Consider the following 20,888-nt stretch of genomic DNA (forward strand, 5'->3'; position numbering starts at 1 on the left):
GTGGAAATGTAAAATGGTACAACCACTTTGGAAATCGATTTGGCGCTTCCTTAAAAAGGTAGAAACAGAACTACCTTACGATCCAGCAATCCTACTCCTTGGAATATATCCTAGAGAAATAAGAGCCTTTACACGAACAGATATATGCACACCCACGTTTATTGCAGCACTGTTTACAATAGCAAAAAGATGGAAGCAACTGAGGTGCCCATCAATGGATGAATGGATAAATAAATTATGGTATATTCACACAATGGAATACTACGCATCGATAAAGAACAGTGAGGAATCCGTGAAACCTTTCATAACATGGAGGAACCTGGAAGGCATTGTGCTGAGTGAAATTGGTCAGTTGCAAAAGGACAAATATTGTATGAGACCAATATTATAAGAACTTGAAAAATAGTTTAAACACAGAAGAAAATATTCTTCGATGGTTATAAGAGTGGGCAGGGAGGGAGGGAGAGGGGTTTTCAGTAGATAAGAACTATTTTAGGTGAAGGGAAAGACAGCACACAATACAGGGGAGGTCAGCACAACTGGACTAAACCAAAAGCAAAGAAGTTTCCTTAATAAACTGAACCCTTCCAAGGCCACTGTAGCAGGGGCGGGGGTTTGTGGACCATGGTTTCAGGGGACATCTAAGTCAATTGGCATAATAATATTTATTAAGAAAACATTCTGCATCCCACCTTGAAGAGTGGCGTCTGGGGTCTTAAAAGCTAGCAAGCAGCCATCTAAGATGCATCAATTGGCCTCAATCCACCTGGAGCAAAGGCGAATGAAGAACACCAAAGACACAAGGTAATTTTGAGCCCAAGAGACAGAAAGGACCACATAAACCAGAGACTACATCGGCCTGAGACCAGAAGAACTAGATGGTATCTGGCTACAATCGATGACTGCCCTGACAGGGAACACAACAGAGAACCCCTGAGGGAGCAGGAGAGCAGTGGGATGCAGACCCCAAATTCTTGTAAAAAGACCAGACTTAACTGTCTGACTGAGACTAGAAGGACCCCGGTGGTCATGGCCCCAGACCTTCTGTTGGCCCAAGACAGGAACCATTCCCAAAGCCAACTCTCCAGACAGGGATTGGACTGGACGATGGCACTGGTTTTGGGTTAGGGGATAGAAAATGATACCGGTGAAGAGTGGGCTTCTTGGATCAAGTAGACACATGAGATTATGTTGGCAGGTCCTGTCTGGAGGGGAGATGAGAGGGCAGAGGGGGTCAGAAGCTGGCCGAATGGACACAAAAATAGAGAGTGGAGGGAAGGAGTGTGCTGTCTCATTGGGGGAGAGCAACTAGGAGTACATGGCAAGGTGTGTATAAATTTTTGTATGAGAGACTCACTTGATTGTAAACTTTCACTTAAAGCACAATTAAAAAAAAAAACAAAAAAAAACAGAGCTTGAACCTGCTGGCTCACACCCACAGCCTCCATGGTCACCATGCCCAGTGGGCCCCCAAGGCTCAGGATGGGGAAACAGAGGCCTGGAGGACAGGCATTAAGGACAAGGATCGCAATTCTTGTTAATATTTCAGTGCCTGTGCAGGCCAGCCATCCAGGGTCTTGGCGACAATTAAGTTGCCTCACCCTCACAGTGCCTGGAGGCGGGACCCCATTTTACAGAGGGGGGCGTTGGAGGAGTCCAGGGTGGTCCCGGGAGCCTTGGGCAACTTCCGTTTTCCTGCCGGGTGGGGCTGGCCCGTGTCTGGGCGGCGGGCGTGCCAACGGCCAGGGCCCGGGTATAAGGGCCGCAGCCACCCCCAGCCTCCCCGGCCCCCACCATGACTGGTTTCCGACTCCTGGCCCTGCTGGGCGGCCTGCTGGCGTCCGTGGGGGCTGGTGAGTCCCTGCCTCCCGTCAGGTGTCCCCATCTGTGCTAGGGGCTTGGTCGTAGGGGGCCGAGGCCCAGGGCTCAGAGGGAGATGGTACCTAGCCTAGGCCACTCAGCCCCACCCTGGGCGGCCCGGGGTGGTGGGCGAAGGGGGTCCTGAGGCTTGCCTGTCCTCTTAGGGAAAGGGGAAGGACAGGGTCTCCCCCGCGGCTGCGTGGCGGGTGAGGGTGAGACTGGAGGGGGCTTTCCCGACGCGGGGCTTCTCGGACCTCAAACCGCCCCCGCTCCGCAGGCTCAGCCCCCTGCGCGGGCATCGTGGGCGGCAGGAAGGCTAGGCCGGGGCGCTTCCCCTTCCTGGCCTCCATTCAGTATCAGGGGGATCACTTCTGCGGGGGCGCCCTGATCCACAGCCGCTTTGTGCTGACCGCCGCCAGCTGCTTCCGCGTCGGGTGAGGGGGTGCTCAGAGGGGGGCTCGGAGAGGGGAGGGGATCAGGGAGGGGCCCTGGAGTCAGAGACAGGGAGGAGACCTGGGGGAAAGGTGGCGCAGAGGCGGACGGTTCCCAGGGCTGGAGGGAAGAGGTCTTGGCAAAGCAGAGGGGCTGCGAGAGGTGGAGGGACCAGAGAGGGTCTCAATGTCCTCATCGGTGAAAGTGGGGGAGGTCAGTCCCTTTGGCTCCCTGGCTGCCCAGGCAGGCGGCTGGTGACGCCCCCCTCTTATTTGCAAGCTGACCCTCAGTATCCCTGGCCCCAGGGTGGGTCTGAGGATCCGGAGCTTCCCCATAAGGCCCCAACCTAATGCTTACCCCTCTGTCCCCTTCCCCCATGCCAGGAACCCCGCAATTGCCACGGTGGTGCTGGGGGCCTATGACTTGAGGCGGCGGGAGCGTTCCAGACAGACCTTCTCCATCAGGAGCATCAGCGAGAACGGCTACGACCCTCAGGAGAACCTGAACGACCTGCTGGTGCTGCAGGTGGGGAGGAGGAACAAGAAGCCCTGATTGGGGCGGGTAGCAGGGGGGAGGGCATCCAGGATCCAAAATTCAGTTAGAAGTTTACCAGGCAAAGGGCGAAGGGCAAAGCATGCAGAAAGAACAGCCAGTACGGAGGGCCTGAGTATGAACAAGACTTGTGGGGCTCAAGAGAAGAACGCATATGGGCTTCTTTTGTTTCCTTTGGCTGTTTAAAAATTGCAGCAAAACATTAGGCAGTGCACCACAATCCATCTATCTGGCCTCCTCTTGATGGATGCCTCAGCTGGGTCCCAGTACTTCTGCAATGACAGAATCACAGTGAGCTGCTTAGTGCATGTTTCCCCACCACCGTTGTTCTAGGGCAGCCACTTGGGTAAAACAGTTCATCAGTTTACCCTCCGCCGGCAGAAGAACTGCCCATTTGTCCACATCCTCGCTGACACTGGGTATTACGATTTTTACATTTTTTTTCTTTTTTGCCAGTGTGATGGGGGGGAAATGGTACCTGGTTGTTTTATCTGCATTCCTTGGGCAGGCCCTTTACCTTCAGGGTCTCAGTTTATCCTCACATCCACATTAATGGTAGAAATTATTTATTATTCCCTTTCTATGTGCAGGAACTAGAGACCCAGAGAGAAAAAGTGACTCAGCCAGGGTTCCACAGCAGAGCTGGGACTTGAACTCAATCCACTCACAGACCAAAAGTCACATTGCTGCAGTTCCTGCTCCCAGCTGGGGCTCCACGGGGGTCCGGACCTCAGTCCTGCGCTCCCCTGACTCAGTTTCTCCCCCCAGCTGGACCGTGAGGCCAACCTGACCAGCAGAGTGGCACTGGTGCCACTGCCCCTTCAGAACGCCACGGTGGAACCCGGCACCAACTGCCAGGTGGCGGGCTGGGGGATCACACGGCCTGGAGGGCACCTCTCCCGCTACCCAAGGGTCATCAACGTCACCGTGACCCCTGAGAGCCAGTGTCGCCCCAACAACGTGTGCACAGGTGTGCTCACCCGCCGGGGCGGCACCTGCCAGGTATGGGCCAAACAAGGACTGGCGGAGCTCCTTGTGGAGCGAGGAGGGGTCCTGAGAGGTGGTGAGCTCCCCGTGGTGGAAGGAAGCAAGACCAGGCTGAGGGAGATGCGGTAGTGAGAGCCGGGGTTGAGGGTGGAGTTGGGCTTGGCAGTTTTGAGGGACTCTCCGGATCCCAAGCTGCAAACATTCTGATCCTCGAATATTCCAGTATTTTGACAGGGTCTGGGGACACAGAGGGGAATGAAACAGAGGGGCCTACCCTTTTGGGGCTCCCAGTCCTGTGGGTGGGGGGAGTCAGACATGTAGCAAGTTGAGGAGCCACACTGGAGGGGGCACAGGCCAGTGTGATTGCTCAAGGGTGTACCTGACCCAAGCTGGGAGTGTCAGGGAGTATCCCTGGAGGCATCTGACCCCTAAAATTCAGTTAGGAGTTAACCAGGCAAAGAGTGGTGGGAAAAGCATCCAGAGAGATGGAACAGCACGTGCGGAGGGCACATGGGGGTGGGGGGCTGGGCCCAGGGGGGCGCCCTAACCCGTTGCTTACACCAGGGTGACGGAGGCACCCCCCTCATCTGCAATGGCCTGGCACATGGCGTGGCCTCCTTCTCTCGGGAGCCCTGCGGGAGTGGCCCCGACTTCTTCGCCCGCGTGGCACTCTTCCGAAACTGGATCGACTCAGTTCTAAACACCCGGTCGGACGAGCCTGTGGGGGTCCTGTGATTTCCCCCGGAGTCCAGCCCAGCCCTTCATGCCACTCATCCTCCATAACTATGTCTGTGGTCCCTCATGTGTCCCCTGCATTGCACCCCTGGGCCTGGAGCCCCCCCAGGTCCCTGTGGTTGTGGCTATAATAAAGAAGCCATTCGGTCCTTTGTGTCTGATTTCTCATCACCGGAGTGGGAGGCAGTCCCCTGGGTTTTGGGGAGGGGTTCACGGTCATGCAATTGTCTGTCTGCACCCACTGAATCCCACAACAGCTCTGAGACTAGGGGCAGCTGATATATGTACCTGATGGGGGGGACCCCGAGGCTCAGAGAGGCTGAGTATTTCACCTGAGGTCACACAGCCAGTGTGGGCTTCCAACCCAAGTCGGTGTGATTTTAAGGCCCAACTCAGGTTTTATTATTATAATTATTCTGATTAAAAAAAAAAAAAAAACCTGTTGCCGTCGAGTGGATTCTGACTCATCATGACCCTATAGGACAGAGTAGAACTGCCCCAGAGGGTTTCCAAGGAGCAGCTGGTGGATTGTAACTGCCAACCTTTTGGTTAGCAGCCTGACTTCTTAACCACTGCGCCACCAGGGCTCCCAAAACCAAACCTGTTGCCAGTTATTCTGATTATATATATATGAAGTTGCTGTTTTAATCATTTTTAAGAGTACAATCCAGTGACATTAATGACCTTCACTGTGTCGTGCAGCCAGCATCACTATTTCCAAATGTTTTTCGTCCCCCTAAACAGAAACTCCAGGAGCCCAGGTAGGGCAATGGTTAAGCACTCAGCTGCTAACTGAAAAGTCGACGGTTCAAACCCACCCAGTGTCTCCATGGGAGAAAGGCTTGGCGATCTGCTTCCGTAAAGATTGTTGTTATTGTTGTCAGGTGCTGTCGAGTCAGTCCGACTCATAGCAACTATGTGCACAACAGAATGAAACACCGCCCAGTCCTGCGCCATCCTCGCAATCCTCGTTATGTCTGAGCCCATCGCTGCAGCCACTGTGTCAGTCCATCTCCAACTCATCGAGGGTCTTCCTCTTTTTTGCTGACCCTCTACTTTACGAAGCGTGATGTCCTTCTCCAGGGACTGGTCCGTCCTGATGACGTGTCCAAAGTGAAGATTACAGCCTAGGAAACCCTATGGGGCAGCTCCACTCTGTCACATGGGGTTGCAGTGAGTCGAAAATTAACTCAATGGCACCCAACAGCAAACAGAAATTCAGTACCTCTTCAGTAATAACTCCCTATTCTCTCCTCCCCTGGCCCTGGTAACCACTAACAAGTCTCTGCCTGTATGCATTTGTAATTCTTTTTTAGCCATTTCACAGAAATGGAATCGTACACTGTGTGGCCTTTTGTGTCTAGCCTTTCTCGCGGACCATAGCGTTTTCAAGGTTCACCCGCGACGTAGCGTGAATCAGAACTTCATTCCTTTTTAAGGCCGAGTAGTATCCCGTCGTGTGGATGGATGACGCTGCATTTGTCCGCTCATCTGCTGATGGGTATTTGGGCTGTCTCCGCCTCTCAGTTTCTGTGAATAAAGCTGTAATGAATGTGGCCGTACAAGCGTCTGTTTGAGCCCTTGTTTTCAATTTTTGGGGGCAGATACCTAGGAGTGGAAGTACTAGGTTGTATGGTGATTCTATGTTTAACTTTTTGAGGAACTGCCAAACAGTTTTTCACAGAAGCTGCACCGATTTGTATCCCCACCAGCAATACGTGAGGATTCTAACTTCTCAGGATCAGGGAGCACATAGGCAAAGTCTGGAAGGCTCCCCGAAGTGGAGAGCTCATCCCTCCCTTCTTCGGTGCAGGTCAGCTCCCTCGGCTCCTCTAGACCATGCAACCGAGCAGGCCCTTCTCTCCGTGTGCCCACCCCCTCTTAGCTCCCTGAGGGGAGGCATCTCTGCCTTCAGCATCTCTGCCATCACCACGGGCTCTGCCCTGGGGCCCCTTCCCGGACTCTCATCTTCATCATTACAGCCCTCGACCGTCTTACAGCTTTTTTAGAAGATCCCTTGCCTCCTCGGTCTCTCCTTCTCTCCTTTTTTCCTTTTACTTCCGTTTGCCCACCTCTATGGGGTTTTTTTTTTTTATGGGGTTAGTTGTATATATGAGCAGAAGCCTGGTCAATTTCAAGGCATGGCCCTCCCACCAGAGCCACAAACTGACCAATTCCCTCTCTGTAGTCCACAGACACTTCATTTGTATGGTAGGCTATAGTCACTTCATTTGCATACTATATTGACCAATCCCCGCAAGGTGTATGAAATAGACCAATCATAGGGCAGGCTGTAGCCCAGGGCCAGACAAAAAGTATCAAACCAGCAAGTTGTTTACAGCTTACCCAGGAAATGTCAATCAACCTGGACAAAAGTAACACACCCTCTGGGGTAGAAAGCTGGGGCAAAAGTAACTCCTTAGGGCATAGGGGGAAAATCTCTCAAGCTGTGCTTCCAGAGAACCAAGGTAAAAGGCCACAGAAAGGAACTCATTTCACCACACTGACCAGTACTCCTTATTCTCTGTTTTTCTGATCGTAGCCATCCTAGTGGGTGTGAAGTGGGGGCCTGGAACAAGGCTAGCAGTGGGGAGGGGAGCACCAGGTTTGGGGTGGGTGCAGGTGGGTGGGACTGGGGTTACCTACATCTGTGGAATCCAGAGTTCTGGGGACATGAGGGCGCCCGTGGTCACTCAGTGGCCAGTGTCATGATGAGAGGTGGTTACGAGTTGGGGGCCTGGAGACAAGCTCATGAAAAATGCTCTGTCTGGAACAACAGCAGAGAAAGGAGGGTCAGGAGTAGGAGGAGGAGATGGAATGTGTGGCTAGCTGCCTCCACGAACAGCTGCCTCCTTTGCCGTGAGCCCAGAACAGGGTGGTGCCTGGCTACCTTTACTGAACATTTTGGTGAAAGATTCTATAGAGGAATCCTGATCAAAAGAGGGGAACTGCAGACAAGAATTTGAAATTCTTATGGACTTCAGACTTTCTGGAGCCATGGGTGCTGGACGAGCCCCTGAAAATATTGCCCTGAGACCATCTTTAAACCTTAAACCAAAAATATCCCTTGAAGTCTTCTTAAAAAAAAAAAAAAACCCTTTGCCATCGAGGCTACGCCACCAGGATTTCCAAAGCATCTCATTGCAGGAACTTCAGGTTCAAAGAACGCACTCTGTTCCTGGCGCTGCTTTCTTAGTGGTATGAGGTCTCCTTGTCTCTCTGCTCGCTTCTGTCTTTTATATCTCAAAAGAGATTGGCTTAAGACACTATCTGTTGTTGTTGTTGTTGTTAGGTGCCGTCGAGTCGGTTCCGACTCACAGCGACCCTATGTACAACAGAATGAAACACTGCCCGGTCCTGTGCCATCCTCACAATCATTGTTAAGCTTGAGCTCATTGTTGCAGCCACTGTGTCAGCCCACCTCGTTGAGGGTCTTCCTCTTTTCCGCTGACCCTGTACTCTGCCAAGCATGATGTCCTTCTCCAGGGACTGATCCCTCCTGACAACACGTCCAAAGTATGTGAGACGCAGTCTCGCCATCCTTGCTTCTAAGGAGCATTCCGGTTGTACTTCTTCTAAGACAGATTTGTTCATTCTTTTGGCAGTCCATGGTATATTCAATACTCTTCTCCAACACCAGAATTCAAAGGCATCAACTCTTCCTCAGTCTTCCTTATTCATTGTCCAGCTTTCACGTGCATATGATGTGATTGAAAATACCATGGCTTGGGTCAGGCACACCTTAGTCTTCAGGGTGACATCTTTGCTCTTCAATGCTTTGAAGAGGTCCTTTGCAGCAGATTTGCCCAATGCAATGCGTCTTTTGATTTCTTGACTGCTGCTTCCATGGCTGTTGATTGTGGATCCAAGTAAAACAAAATCCTTGACAACTTCAATCTTTTCTCTGTTTATCATGATGTTGCTCATTGGTCCAGTTGTGAGGATTTTTGTTTTCTTTATGTTGAAGTGTAATCCATACTGAAGGCTGTGGGCTTTGATCTTCATTAGTAAGTGCTTCAAGTCCTCTTCACTTTCAGCAAGCAAGGTTGTGTCGTCTGCATAAATATGGATCTCTTAAGACACTATCTAGTCTTGTAGATCTCATTAATATAACAACTGCCACTAATCCATCTCATTACATCATAGTGATAGGATTTACAACACATAGGAAAATCACATCAGATGGCAAAATGGTAGGCAATCATACAATACTGGGAATCATGACCTAGCCAAGTTGACGGATATTTTAGGGAACACAATTCAATCCATGACAACTGCTAACCAAAAGATTGGCAGTTCCAATCTGCCAGGTGCTCTTTGGAAACCTTTTGGGGCAGTTCTACTCTGTCCTATAGGGTGGCTCTGAGTTGGAATTGACTGAATGACAATGGGTTTGGGTTTTTTTTGTTAATGACTATTGACATAGAGCATCTTTTTTTGAAAAATAATTTTTTAATTTTTTTGCTGAGAATATACACAGCGGAACATACGCCAATTCAACAATTTCAACATGTACAATTTAGTGACATTGATTACATTATTATTTTTTTTTAATTTATTGTGATTTAAGTGAAAGTTTACAAATCAAGTCAGTCTCTCATACAAAAATTTATATACACCTCTCTTTTTTGCTATATACTCCTAATTGCTCTCCCCCTAATGAGACAGCCCGCTCCTTCCCTCCACTCTCTCTTTTTGTGTCCATTCTGCCACTTCTAACCCCCTCTACCCTCTCATCCCCCCTCCAGATAGGAGATGCCAACATAGTCTCAAGTGTCTACTTGATCTAAGAAGCTCACTCTTCACCAGCATCTTTTTGTATCCCATAGTCCAGTCCAATCCCTGTCTGAAGAGTTGGCTTTGGGAATGGTTCCTGTCCTGGACCAACAGAAGGTCTGGGGCCCATGACCTCCTGGGTCCTTCTAGTCTCAGACCATTAAGTCTGGTCTTATGAGAATCTGGGGTCTGCATCCCGCTGCTCTCCTGCTCCCTCAGGGGTTCTCTGTTGTGTTCCCTGTCAGGGCAGTCATCGGTTGTAGCCGGGCACCGTCTAGTTCTTCTGGTCTCAGGCTGATGCAATCTCTGGTTTATGTGGCCCTTTCTGTCTCTTGGGCTCGTAATTACCTTGTGTCCTTGGTGTTCTTCATTCTCCTTTGATCCAGGTGGGCTGAGACCAACTGATGCATCTTAGATGGCTGCTTGCTAGCATTTAAGACCCCAGGCCCCAATCTTCAAAGTGGGATGCAGAATGTTTTCTTAATAGATTTTATTATGCCAATTGAAACCATGGTCTCTAAGCCCCTGCCCCACTACACTGGCCTTTGAAGCATTCAGTTTATTCTGGAAACTTCATCTTTTTGATTACATTCTTTGAGTTGCAACTATTCTCACCCTCCTTTTCCAAGTTGTTCTTCCCCCATTAATATAAACTCATTGCCCTCAGGTTCCTGTCTCATCTTCGAAGTTGCTGGTGTCAGTTTGATCCTATATAGATGGATCTGAAAAGAGCACACTGCTCAAGGCAGACGTTATTTACTAGTTAAGCTAAACTGTTTTTTAGTTTTAAGACTTCAGAAACCCTGGTTAAGAGCTACAGCCGCTGATCAAGAGGTCAGCAGTTTGAAACTGCCAGGTGCTCCTTGGAAACCCTATAGCGTAGTTCTACTCCATCCTATAGGGTCACTATGAGTCGGAATTGCTTTGCGGCAAAGGGTTTGTTTTTTTTTTTAAAGAAGACTTCAGGGGATATTTTTGGTTTAAGGTTTAAAGATGATCTCAGGGCAATATTTCAGGGGCTCGTCCAGCACCCATGGCTCCAGAAAGTCTGAAGTCCATGAGAATTTCAAATTCTGGTCTGCAGTTCCCCTCTTTTGATCAGGATTCCTCTATAGAATCTTTCACCAAAATGTTCAGTAAAGGTAGCCAGGCACCACCCTGTTCTGGGCTCACGGCAAAGGAGGCAGCTGTTCGTGGAGGCAGCTAGCCACACATTCCATCTCCTCCTCCTATTCCCGACCCTCCTTTCTCTGCTGTTGTTCCAGACAGAGCATTTTTCATGAGCTTGTCTCCAGGCCCCCAACTCGTAACCACCTCTCATCGTGACACTGGCCACTGAGTGACCACGGGCGCCCTCATGTCCCCAGAACTCTGGATTCCACAGATATAGGTAACCCCAGTCCCACCCACCTGCACCCACCCCAAACCTGTTGCTCCCCTCCCCCCGCTAGCCCTGTTCCAGTCCCCCATCAGAGGGAGGAGTTTTTTTTCTTTTTTTAATAGACTTTATTATTTAGAGCACTTTTAGGTTTACGGAATAACTGCTCAGAAAGCACAGAGGTTCCCTTATGCCCCCTCCCTGCTGCTCAATGTCTTCTGTCACTAACACCTTGCATCTTGTGGCCCATTTGTTACAGCTCATGAACTGATACACTGTTGTTACTAAAGCTCACGGTTGACATGAGGGGTCACTCTGTGTTGTCCAGTCCTGTGGGTTTTGACAAATGTGTAATGTCATGTACTGCCCTAAAAAATGCCCTGTGGTCCCCCTGTTCATCCCTGCCCCTGGTCCCCTCCCAGAACTATTATAATCATGTTCTCCCCACCCCACTGCTGCCCCACTCATTGTCGTTCTGTAAAACTTTTACGATTGCAAGGGTTCCCAAAACACACTGTGAAGCCTTGCACATGAGCTGTCTGGGTGGGCTTGCAAATCACGAGCAAGGGCTGCGGGTGGGGTGTGGGGCGGGAGCAAGCCTCTGTGCCCGTGTGAAGGTCTTCATGATGCACCATTCAGTGAGATCCCACAAGTGGTGACGAGAGAGTCCTGCAGTGAGGGCCCATCCATCCTGCATGAAGTGAGCATCAGCACGTCACCCAAGAGGATGGTTTTCTTCTTTAAGGAGTAGGGAGGAAAGAGAGAGAGAGAGGAGGAGAGAGACAGAGAGAGAGATGGAGCAAGAAAGACAGATGGAGAGACAGAGAGAGGAGGAGAAAGAGAGATGGAGAGAGGAGGAGAGAGAGAGGTGGAGAGACAGAGAGGAGGAGAGAGACAGAGAGAGGTGGAGAGACAGAGACAGAGAGAGGAGGAGAAAGAGAGACGGAGGGAGAGAGACAGATGGAGAGAGAAACAGAGAGAGGAGGAGACAGAGACAGAGAGCGGAGGAGAGAGACAGAGAGAGATGGAGGGAGAGAGACAGATGGAGAGACAGAAACAGAGAGATGGAACGGCAGAGACAGAGAGAGGAGGAGAGACAGAGAGAGGAGGAGAGAGAGAGATGGAGGGAGAGACACAGATGGAGAGACAGAGAGATGGAAGGACAGACACAGAGACAGAGAGAGGAGGAGAGTGACAGAGAGAGATGGAGACAGAGAGGAGGAGACAGAGAGAGATAGAGAGACAGAGATAAGAGGAGAGAGACAGAGAGAGATGCAGAGACAGAGAGGACAGAGACAGAGACAGAGACAGAGAAAGGAGGAGACAGAGAGAGATGCAGAGAGACAGAGAGAGAGATGGAGAGACAGAGAGAGGAGGAGACAGCCGTAGAGAGAGATGGAGAAACAGAGACAGAGAGAGGTAGAGGGAGACAGAGAAGTAGAGACAGAAGAGACAGAGACAGGGAGAGATGATGAGAGATAGAAACAGGGAGAGACAGAGAAACAGAGAGCAGAAGAGACAGAGACAGGGAGTTCAGGCAGGAGTGAGCCCTGGGTTCCTCCTCTGTTAGGGGCAGTTCCACCGCGGACCTGGCTGGACCCACACCTGGGCTGTGTTCCCGAGACAGTTGCTGGTTGTGACACCCACAGTTGGAGCAGGAAGGGGCTGCAGCCGCAGCTCCCAGCCCCTACTTCCCCTCCAACGCCATCTGGACCCCACAGATGGGGGTCGTACCCGTCCTTGTCACAGCCCTCCCAGGCTCTCTCTTCCCCGGGCCCACCCCAGCCCTTGGCCGTTTCCTCCTAGCTTCCCCTGCTTTGCACGCCCTGTGTTCAGCCCGCTCCTCCAGGCAACTCCCCCACACCACGCTCACAGTCGGTGTAATACAGGCCTGTAGCACAGGGCTTGGAGGGGCCACCAGGCTAGCCCCCTTGCCTGTGGCTGCCTCTGTGACCCCCAGGAGCCAGGCCTGGGAGGCAGTGAGCAAGAACTCAGCTGGTTCCTTAAGTCAGAAATAGCCCAACCCTGGTCTAAAAATACATAAAATTAGGAGCCAACATCCTCAGAGCTTGGCCAAGTTGAGGGGTGTTTCTTTTTTTCTTAACACTGGGTCTGGGTGTTACTCCTGCCTGAGTTCTCTATAGCTGCTGTAACAGAAATACCACAAGGGGGTGGGTTTAAGGAACAGACATTCATTTTCTCACAGTTCAGGAGGCTGACAGTCTGAATGCATCACCTCTGGGGGAGGCTCTGTCAGCTCCTGGGGAAGGTGCTGGTCCCAGCTTCTCTAGTCCTGGTTTCCCCCGTTCCTCAGTGATGCTCACATATAACAGTTTAGCCAAAGGTAAAGACTGTCACTCTTGAGTATTAAAAAAATTTTTAAATGGTCAATAGCTATTTTAAAGCAGAGTTGAGAAGGCTGGGGGCAGGGAGCTGAAGTCAATGGGCGTGAAATCACCAGAAGGAACACAATGTGAAGAATGTAACCAATGTCACTGGTCATTATGTCTAGAAACGTGGAATGGGAGCAGGTTTGCTGTGCATGGTTTCATCAAAAATAAAATACTAATTTTTTTAAAGAGTTCTTAGGATAGACTTGACGGTAGTGCGTGTGGTTTTTCCGTTTTGGATTTAGGACACACCCTACACTGATATGGCCTCTTTAGACAACAGAGAAAACCCTACTCCCAAACCGGGCCACATACACAGGTATGGGGGTCAGGACTCCCACACATAATTCTGGGAACACAATTTAATCCATGACACTGCCAGAAATACACCACCTTGATCCACACACAAGGATCCATCAGCACTCCCACACTGAGGGACAGTCTACAAAACACCCACCTGGTTCCCTTCAAAGGTGTCCAGGTTGGTGCTGAAAGGGCAAAGAAAAGATGGTCCCTGATAGGAACGGACTAAAGAGATGTGACAGTTAAATGCACCATGGGGACTTGGAAGGGGTCCTGGAGCAGAAAAAGGACATTAGCCGGGAACTGGGGAAATCCCGACGGTCTGGGGATGAGGTAAACTTTTCTTATCAACGTTCATTCCCTGGTTTTGATCGCTGCCCTGGGTTTCTGGTTTCGGGAAGCTGGGGGAAGGGAAAGGTTCCCTGGCAGCCGGAAGATTAATTGCTGGGCTGGAAGGTCAGTGGTTCCAACCCAACAGCGGCTCCAACGGACAAAGACCTGGTGATCTGCTCCTGTAAAGAAGACAGCCTAGGAAACCCTACGGGACAGGTCTGCTCTGTGGCACCGGATCGACTGGACATTGAACAGCAGTGATGGGGGAGGGAGTCCAGGGTTCTTCAGGCTATCGTAAGTGGGAAATAGTTTCAAACTGAAAAGTTTTTTGAAAAAATGTTGTCTCCCAGTTCAATGAGCTCCTCTGTCTCTGTTTCTGCTTCTTTAAAATTTTTGTAGTAGAGTCAGGTTGCCATGAATCGGAATCTACTCAACAGCAGCTAACGACAACAGCAATTAAAACGAGCAAATATCCTTCACCCCAGGGTCTCTCCCCTCGGCTGACATGTGGAACTTGGTCATTTTTTGTGGTGAAGCACCCTGTGGCTGTAGGCGTTGAGCAGGACCCCTGGCCTCCACCCACTCGATGCCAGTAGCACCCCCCTTCCCAGTCGTGACAACCACAAATGTCTCCAGACATCACCCAGTGTCCCCTGGGGGCAGAATTGCCCCCAGTGAGAGCTGCTGCCATAGAGGAAAAAAGCAACCCCGAAATAAAGCTTGGGGAAGGAGTCGGTCTCCGGTGGGGCACTGAGGGGGACATGCTGGCTCTGTACCCAGTTCCCTGTCCCCTCTCCCTGCTCCCAGCTTGGTTGTGCTGAGCTGCAGTCCGGGCTCACCCCAGCCACTGGACACTTAGGCACGTCCAGCGTAGCTACAGCTACCGGGACCGGTGTGTGTGTGGGTGGGGGCCTCCATGGGGGCATGTGTTACTCTGAGGCTGTGACCATGTTCCCCTTGTCCAGAGACGTCCAGCATGGGGTGGGTGGGCTCCAGCTCTCCACGCTTCACAGGACAGTCAGGGCCCTGACCCCGAAACCCCTACTCAGCCACCCTCCTCCCCCTCTGCAGTGCGGTTCTGGCTACCCCCCAATCCCTGTGATCCCCAAGGAGGAAGTGGTGATGCCTGGCCCTGCCGTGGAGTAACTGTAATAGCCTCCCAGCAGTGGGCTATAAGAGGGGCCGGGCAGGCAGGGGGCAGAGACCACCGAGCCCTCTCCTGACCATGACTTGTGGCCACTGACCCTCCAGCTCCGCCCTCGCCCTTCTCCTACTGGCCATGCTGCTGGGCAGTGAGTGGGGCACCCATCCGTCTGGGTCCTCGGGGGGCTGTCACCCACACAGCCCAATCCAGTGCTCTCATGGAACAGATGGAGAGTGTCTTCGTTACCTAAAAACCAAAAAAAACAAACCTTTTGCCACTGAGTTGATTGCGACTCACAGTGAACCTTAAGGACAGGGTGGAGCTGCCCCATAGGGTTTCCAAGGAACGCCCGGTGGATTTGAACTCCCAATCTTTTGGTTAGCAGCTATAGCTCTTAACCACCATGCCACCAAGCTTTCTCTTAGTTAACTTGGTGCTGCTATAAAAGAAATACAACAAATATGTGGCTTTAACAAATAGAAATTTATTTTCTGACAGTTCAGGAGGCTAGAAGTCTGAATTTAGGGTGCCAGCTCCAGGGTAAGGCTTTCTCTCTCAGTCAGCTCTGGAGGAAGGTCCTTGTCTCTTTGAGCTTCTGCTCCCAGGCGATCTTCCAGGCTTGGCATCGCTCTTCCCCCATCCCTGCTCTGCTAGTTTGTTTAATCTCCTTTATATCTCAAAAGAGATTGATTCAAGACACACACTACACTAATCCTGCTTTATTAACGTAACAAAGACAGCCCCTTCCCAAATGGGATTATAACCACAGACATAGAGGTTAAAAAAAAAAGAGGTTAGGATTTAGGATTAGAACGTATGTTTTGGGAAGACACAATTCAATCCATAACAGGGAGACTGAGGTGGGACCAGGACGGTACTTGATTTGTTGATCGGGACTAATGTCCCGAAACAAAAAGCCAAACCTGTTGCAGTCAAGTTGATTTCAACACATATTAACCCTACAGGTCAGAGTAGAACTGCCCCATAGAGTCCCCGAAGAGCAGCTGGTGGATTTGAACTGCCGACCTTCTGTTTAGCAGCTGAGCCCTTAACCACTGCACCACCAGGGCTCCAATGTCCCAAGGGGGCATGAATGAGAGAAAGAGGGGAGACCCTGAGCTACTAGACTCAGTTTCTCCATCTGTAAAATGGGCACAGCCTAGTTCCTCCCTCGCAGGGAGGTTGTGGGATTTAAATGGACATATTCCTGGCATACAGCAAGTACTCGATAAATGCACATGAGTGAATAAGTGATTGAGTGAGTGAATGAGTGAATGACTCTATGTCAGAGAAAGACAGGACCCCCACAGTATCCATGCTTTAGTTTGTCCATTTGGAAAGTGCCTCTTACATGTCCCCCGGGGTCCAGGACCCAGCGCCACCACCTCCAGGAAGCCCTCAGATGTAACAGGAGCAATACTGACCATCAGACACTAACTATCCCTGGCCTCAGGCTCGCCCTCCCACAGGAAGCCCATTTTGCAGATGGGGAGACAGAGGCATGAGAGGTCCAGGGACCGGGTCGAGGTCACAGAGTGGCTCTGTCCTCCCCACCCAAGTGGGGGCACTTTGGCGGCCAGGCACCAGATAGGGACGTGTTAACACCCAGTCCTCCCAGGTGCATCCCAGGCAGCTGAGGTCGTGGGTGGGCGGGCTTCGGAGCCCCACTCCAGGCCCTACATGGTGTCACTGCAGCTGGGGGGGGTCCCCCGTGCCCACTTCTGTGGAGGCACTTTAATCCACCCGAGATTCGTGCTGACGGCAGCCCACTGGCTGCAGAACACATGAGTGCAGGGGTCTGAGGGAGGAGGCAGCCCAGCCCTGGGGCCTGAGGGTGGAGGCATCACTGTGGGGTCTAAGGGAGGAGGCACCACTGTGGGGTCTGAGGGGGAGGGACCCCTGTGGGGAAGAGCAAGACAAGGTCATCATGTCCCCTGAGTCAGGTGCAGGGGAGGAGCAGCGTGGTAGGGAGGACGAGTGGGGTGTAGGGAAGACTGGGAGGCAAGCACCTTGCTCCCTCAGGGACCCCACCCAGGTGAGCATGGTGCTGGAGGCCCATGACCTGCAGACCCTCGAGCCTACCCAACAGCGGTTCATGGTCTTGCGTCTGTTTGAGAACAACTACAACCCAGAGGAGAAGCTCAACGAGGTACTCCTTCTGCAGGTGGGGGCAGGGGCCGGAGTGCAGGGGCCCAGGAGATGGGGGACTCAGGGGGCCAGGAGTCTGGGGACTGGGATGTTGGAGGTGGAACCAAAAGGGCCCACAGGACCCTCGTTCATTGATCAGTTTATTCATTCAGCGTTTACTGAGCACCTACCGTATATCAGACTCTGTGCAGGGTCTTCATGGAGCTCTGGGTGGGGGAGGGCATTAAAACAACAGTCTCACAAATGGACCATCCCTTGCACCAGGCTTTGCCCCACCTGTGCCTCCTCCCACCGGGTGCACTGCCCCCAATGTCCACTCAGCGCCTCCCTCACCTCTCCCTGGTCCTTACTCCAACCTCCCCTGTCTCGGTGGCCTTCCCTGACCCCATGTGGAATGGAAACCAGCCCCATCCCCTGTCTAGCCCTCGGAGCTCTTCCCAGCCCTGAAAGCTCAGCTCCACAGGGCAGAGGTTTCTGTCCATTTATTCACTTTTGGATCCTGTGGCACAGAATAGGGCACACAGTTGGTGCTCCATAAGTGCTTTGTGAATGAACGAATGAAATAGTTAGAAACGTTGCAATGAGGAGACCTGTGGCGCTCAGAGAGTGGCCAGGGTAGGAGGGTCAGTCCTGGGAGACTCCCAGGAGGAGGTGACCTCTCAGCCCGAAGAGGAGCCTGAGAGGGAGTGGGCCTGAGGGACAGAATGACTTGTGGGTTTGAAGCACTGGCATGTCAAGAGGCAGGCAGGCGCAGGAACCTGGGGGTGAGCTCTCACTGCCCGCCCTCCTGCCCCAGCTGGACCTCCTGGCCGTTCTCAACGCCCAGGTGGCGGTGGCCCCACTGCCACGACAGGACCAGCCTCTGCCCCATGGTATACAGTGCCTGGCCACGGGCTGGGGCCACTGGAGCACCCACATGCCAGTGCCCCGGGTCCTGCAGGAGCTGAACGTCACTGTGGTCACCTTCCTGTGCCGGCCACACAACATCTGCACAATCGTACCCTGCCGCAGTGCCAGCATCTGCTTCGAAAGTGGCCGGCTCAGCCCCCACACCGGGCACCACAGTTGGGTGGCAGGAGGGACTTCCACAAAGGGTGGGGGCTGCCCTGATGCAGAGAGACCCCAGGAACTGTCTGGGGAGGGTGGGTGACCAGCTGGGGTTCGAATGCCTTCTTCTCACTAAGCAGCTACACAGGTGGTGCCTCAGTTTTCCCATCTGGAAGGTGGGCAGAACCATGGGCAGGCTTGGCGGCCCTGGTGGGTCTGGGGGGCCCTGGGGCTCCTCTCTCACACCACAGGGAGTTGTGGTTGACCTACCCAGGCACAATTCTGGGGAACCCAACCAGAACCTGATGGTCCAGTGTACAGCAGAAAGCTTATAAACACCGGCTTTCCTCTGGAGCAGCCTTGGCCCCTCTCCGGAGCTGGTGTTTTAAAAATTCTGGCCTTGAGATGTTTCACCTTGAAATGGTGTTGGCTCCCAGCTCCCTTTCCCCAGTGTAGCCCGGGTGAGTGACTGGCTGTCCCCTCCACCTCCAGGGGGACTCCGGAGGCCCCGTGATCTGATTCGGGAATGTGCTACCCAGCAGTACCCTGACTTTTTCGCCCGGGTCTCCCTCTACGTGGACTGGATCTGCCCCGTGCTGGCTGAACAGAGTGGGAGCGAGGGTGGCTCCTGATTCAACCCCACCTGTAGAACCCTCCCTGCAGGCCCTGAGGCTGGACCCCAATCCATAATGGGGGGACTTTGGGCAGAGGCAGGGCAGATCTTTCCGGAAATCTGCTTTCTCTACGCAGTGTCTATGGACCATCCTTCTATCACCCCGACCTGTTCCAGACACTTCACCCCTCCAGGTGACATCAATAAAACACGAACCCCTTCTTCTGGCTCCTTGTCTGTCCTTCCCATGTGTGGAAATAGGAGGCTGCCCAGAGTCCCAGGGTCTGAGTACTAAACCCCAAACTCAAGATGAGGGCCAGGGCAGGGGCCTGGGTGCCCAGTCACAGCAGTAGGCTCTAACCTACCACAGATGTAGTTCTAACCCAGCTCACTAGTGTGACTCTGGGCAAATTGCTGGCCTCCTCTGGGCCTCAGTTTTCTCATCTGGAAAGTGGAGTGCCCTGATATCTCCAGAACTGGCCCATGGGGCTGAGGGTGTCGTGGCTAGCCCTGTCCTGCAGCTCGGGGGCTCCTTACCAGGCTGTTATAACATGTGGGTGATTAGGGCTGTGATGGGGCACACCAGAGCCTGTGGGGTTCCTGACCCAGCTGCAGGTGGGAGGAAGGGCCGTTAGGGGGACTTCCTGGGGGAGGCAGCAATGCCTGAGCTGAATGTCAAGAGAAGGGCCCACCAGGCAGAGGCATGGCACAATACCAGGAACAAGCTTGGGGATGTGAGGAACAGTGAGGCACGTGGGGAGGTGAGAGGGTTGGACTATACAAGGCTACTTGGGACATGGTGACAAGGTGGATTTTATTACTCCTGGTATTGGAAACCTTGGTGGTGTAGTAGTTAAGTGCTACAGCTAATAACCCAAAGGTCAGCAGTTCAAATCCACCAGGCGCTCCTTGGAAACTCTATGGGGCAGTTCTACTCTGTCCTGTAGGGTAGTCCGTAATCGACTTGACAGAATAGGGAGCCTCTGAAGGGGTAAGCAGGGGCAGGATGCCCCCTGGCTGCAACATGGGAAATGAACTGGAGAGCAGGGGTGAGCCCAAAGGAGATGCCCGAAGCTGAGAAGAGTCAGGGGTCATCAGCCAGCTGTGGAGAGTGCAAGAGTCCACAGGAATGAGGCACCCATGCTGGTAGGACACACCTAGAGTTGGAAGCAGCTCCTTTCTTATTACTTTACTCTGCCGCCACCTGGTGGCGGCATACCAATTCAAAAAGCCTGAGATGGGAAATGTATATGGATGAGTTTCTGGGAACAGGAGCACTGGTGGTGCAGTGGTTAAGGTCTTGGCAGCTAACCCAAAGGTGGGCGGTTTCTACCCACCAGTCTTCTTGCAGGAGAAAGATGTGGCAGTCTGCTTCCGTAAAGATTTACAGCCTTGGAAACCCTGTGGGGCAGTTCTACTGTACCCTATAGTGTCACTGTAAGTAAGAATTGACTTGATGGCAGTGGGTGTGGTTTGGTTTTGAAGTTTCAGGAGGGGGCTGGGAATTCTCAGCCTTTTCCTGCAGCCCAGGGCGGGGGAGTTTTCTGCAAAAGGTCCAGAGGGAACCAGGCCCCCCAGTCTATGCCCAGCATTGGAAGGAAACCCGGTTTGCTGGAGGAAACACCCAGGGTAGTATTAGCCCTTTATGGGGACAGAAAAACCCAGAAAACGTCAGTCCTGGGCATTTTCGATGGGCTCATATGTGTGAAAATTGATGCAGAGGAAAGTTTTGGAAGGAAGCGTAGCAAAGAGAAGACCCCAGGGGCTGGGGGTGCTGCGTTGATTGGCTAGAGGTTGGCAGGGGTTGTTGAAATTTAGGCAACAAACCCACAGGAAGAACAGGCAGAATGGTCAGCAGATGAGAGGCAGTGACAGGTCCCCCGTGGGGGCCCAGGGAGGGGTCTCGGCAGCCAGGGGCCACACAGCCTGGTGGACCACTCCTGACAGCTTAGGGGCCTCCCAGCCTCCAGTGGGTGGGGAAAGACGGTCAAACTATTATTTTCCTATTGCAGCGTAACTTGGATCAAGCACCGTGCACATTTCGTAATTGTAAGCTCCATAGCTCTTTACTTGGTTATAGCCCCTATTACCACTATTTGGTTATCGAAATAGAACTTTCCAGGTCTCCAAAAGCCCCCACATCTGTGTAGATTGAATTCTTGGTTTATATTTAAATACGAGTCTTCTCCC

The 20,888-nt window shown here is 52.3% G+C and overlaps 2 protein-coding genes across 2 annotated transcripts; both read left to right on the forward strand.

Annotated features, from left to right (window-relative positions):
- The first annotated feature begins 1,749 nt into the window (after positions 1-1,749).
- Positions 1,750-4,960, forward strand: AZU1 (azurocidin 1). Its single transcript, XM_064280047.1, has 5 exons — positions 1,750-1,853; positions 2,138-2,294; positions 2,676-2,817; positions 3,613-3,846; positions 4,396-4,960. The coding sequence occupies exons 1-5, from the start codon at positions 1,796-1,798 to the stop codon at positions 4,564-4,566; spliced, it is 762 nt and encodes a 253-aa protein (XP_064136117.1). The 5' UTR covers positions 1,750-1,795; the 3' UTR covers positions 4,567-4,960.
- An 8,699-nt stretch (positions 4,961-13,659) lies between these two features.
- Positions 13,660-18,717, forward strand: LOC100671715 (myeloblastin). The gene is given in 8 exon segments (XM_023541782.2): positions 13,660-13,746; positions 14,554-14,727; positions 14,818-14,888; positions 14,998-15,038; positions 16,509-16,678; positions 16,926-17,054; positions 17,835-18,066; positions 18,551-18,717. Coding segments are annotated over 8 exon segments (1,071 nt in total).
- The last annotated feature ends 2,171 nt before the right edge of the window (positions 18,718-20,888 follow it).

This window comes from Loxodonta africana, chromosome 3 (assembly GCF_030014295.1).
Source record: "Loxodonta africana isolate mLoxAfr1 chromosome 3, mLoxAfr1.hap2, whole genome shotgun sequence".
In the NCBI taxonomy this organism is placed as follows: domain Eukaryota; kingdom Metazoa; phylum Chordata; class Mammalia; order Proboscidea; family Elephantidae; genus Loxodonta; species Loxodonta africana.

Excerpts from the sequence above, each read along its gene's own strand:
- AZU1 (XM_064280047.1), top strand. The coding sequence starts at position 1,796 with ATGACTGGTTTCCGACTCCTGGCCCTGCTGGGCGGCCTGCTGGCGTCC. Across the intron at positions 2,295-2,675 it reads GCCAGCTGCTTCCGCGTCGG|GAACCCCGCAATTGCCACGG; the intron begins GTGAGGGGGTGC and ends CCCCCATGCCAG. Across the intron at positions 2,818-3,612 it reads ACGACCTGCTGGTGCTGCAG|CTGGACCGTGAGGCCAACCT; the intron begins GTGGGGAGGAGG and ends TTCTCCCCCCAG.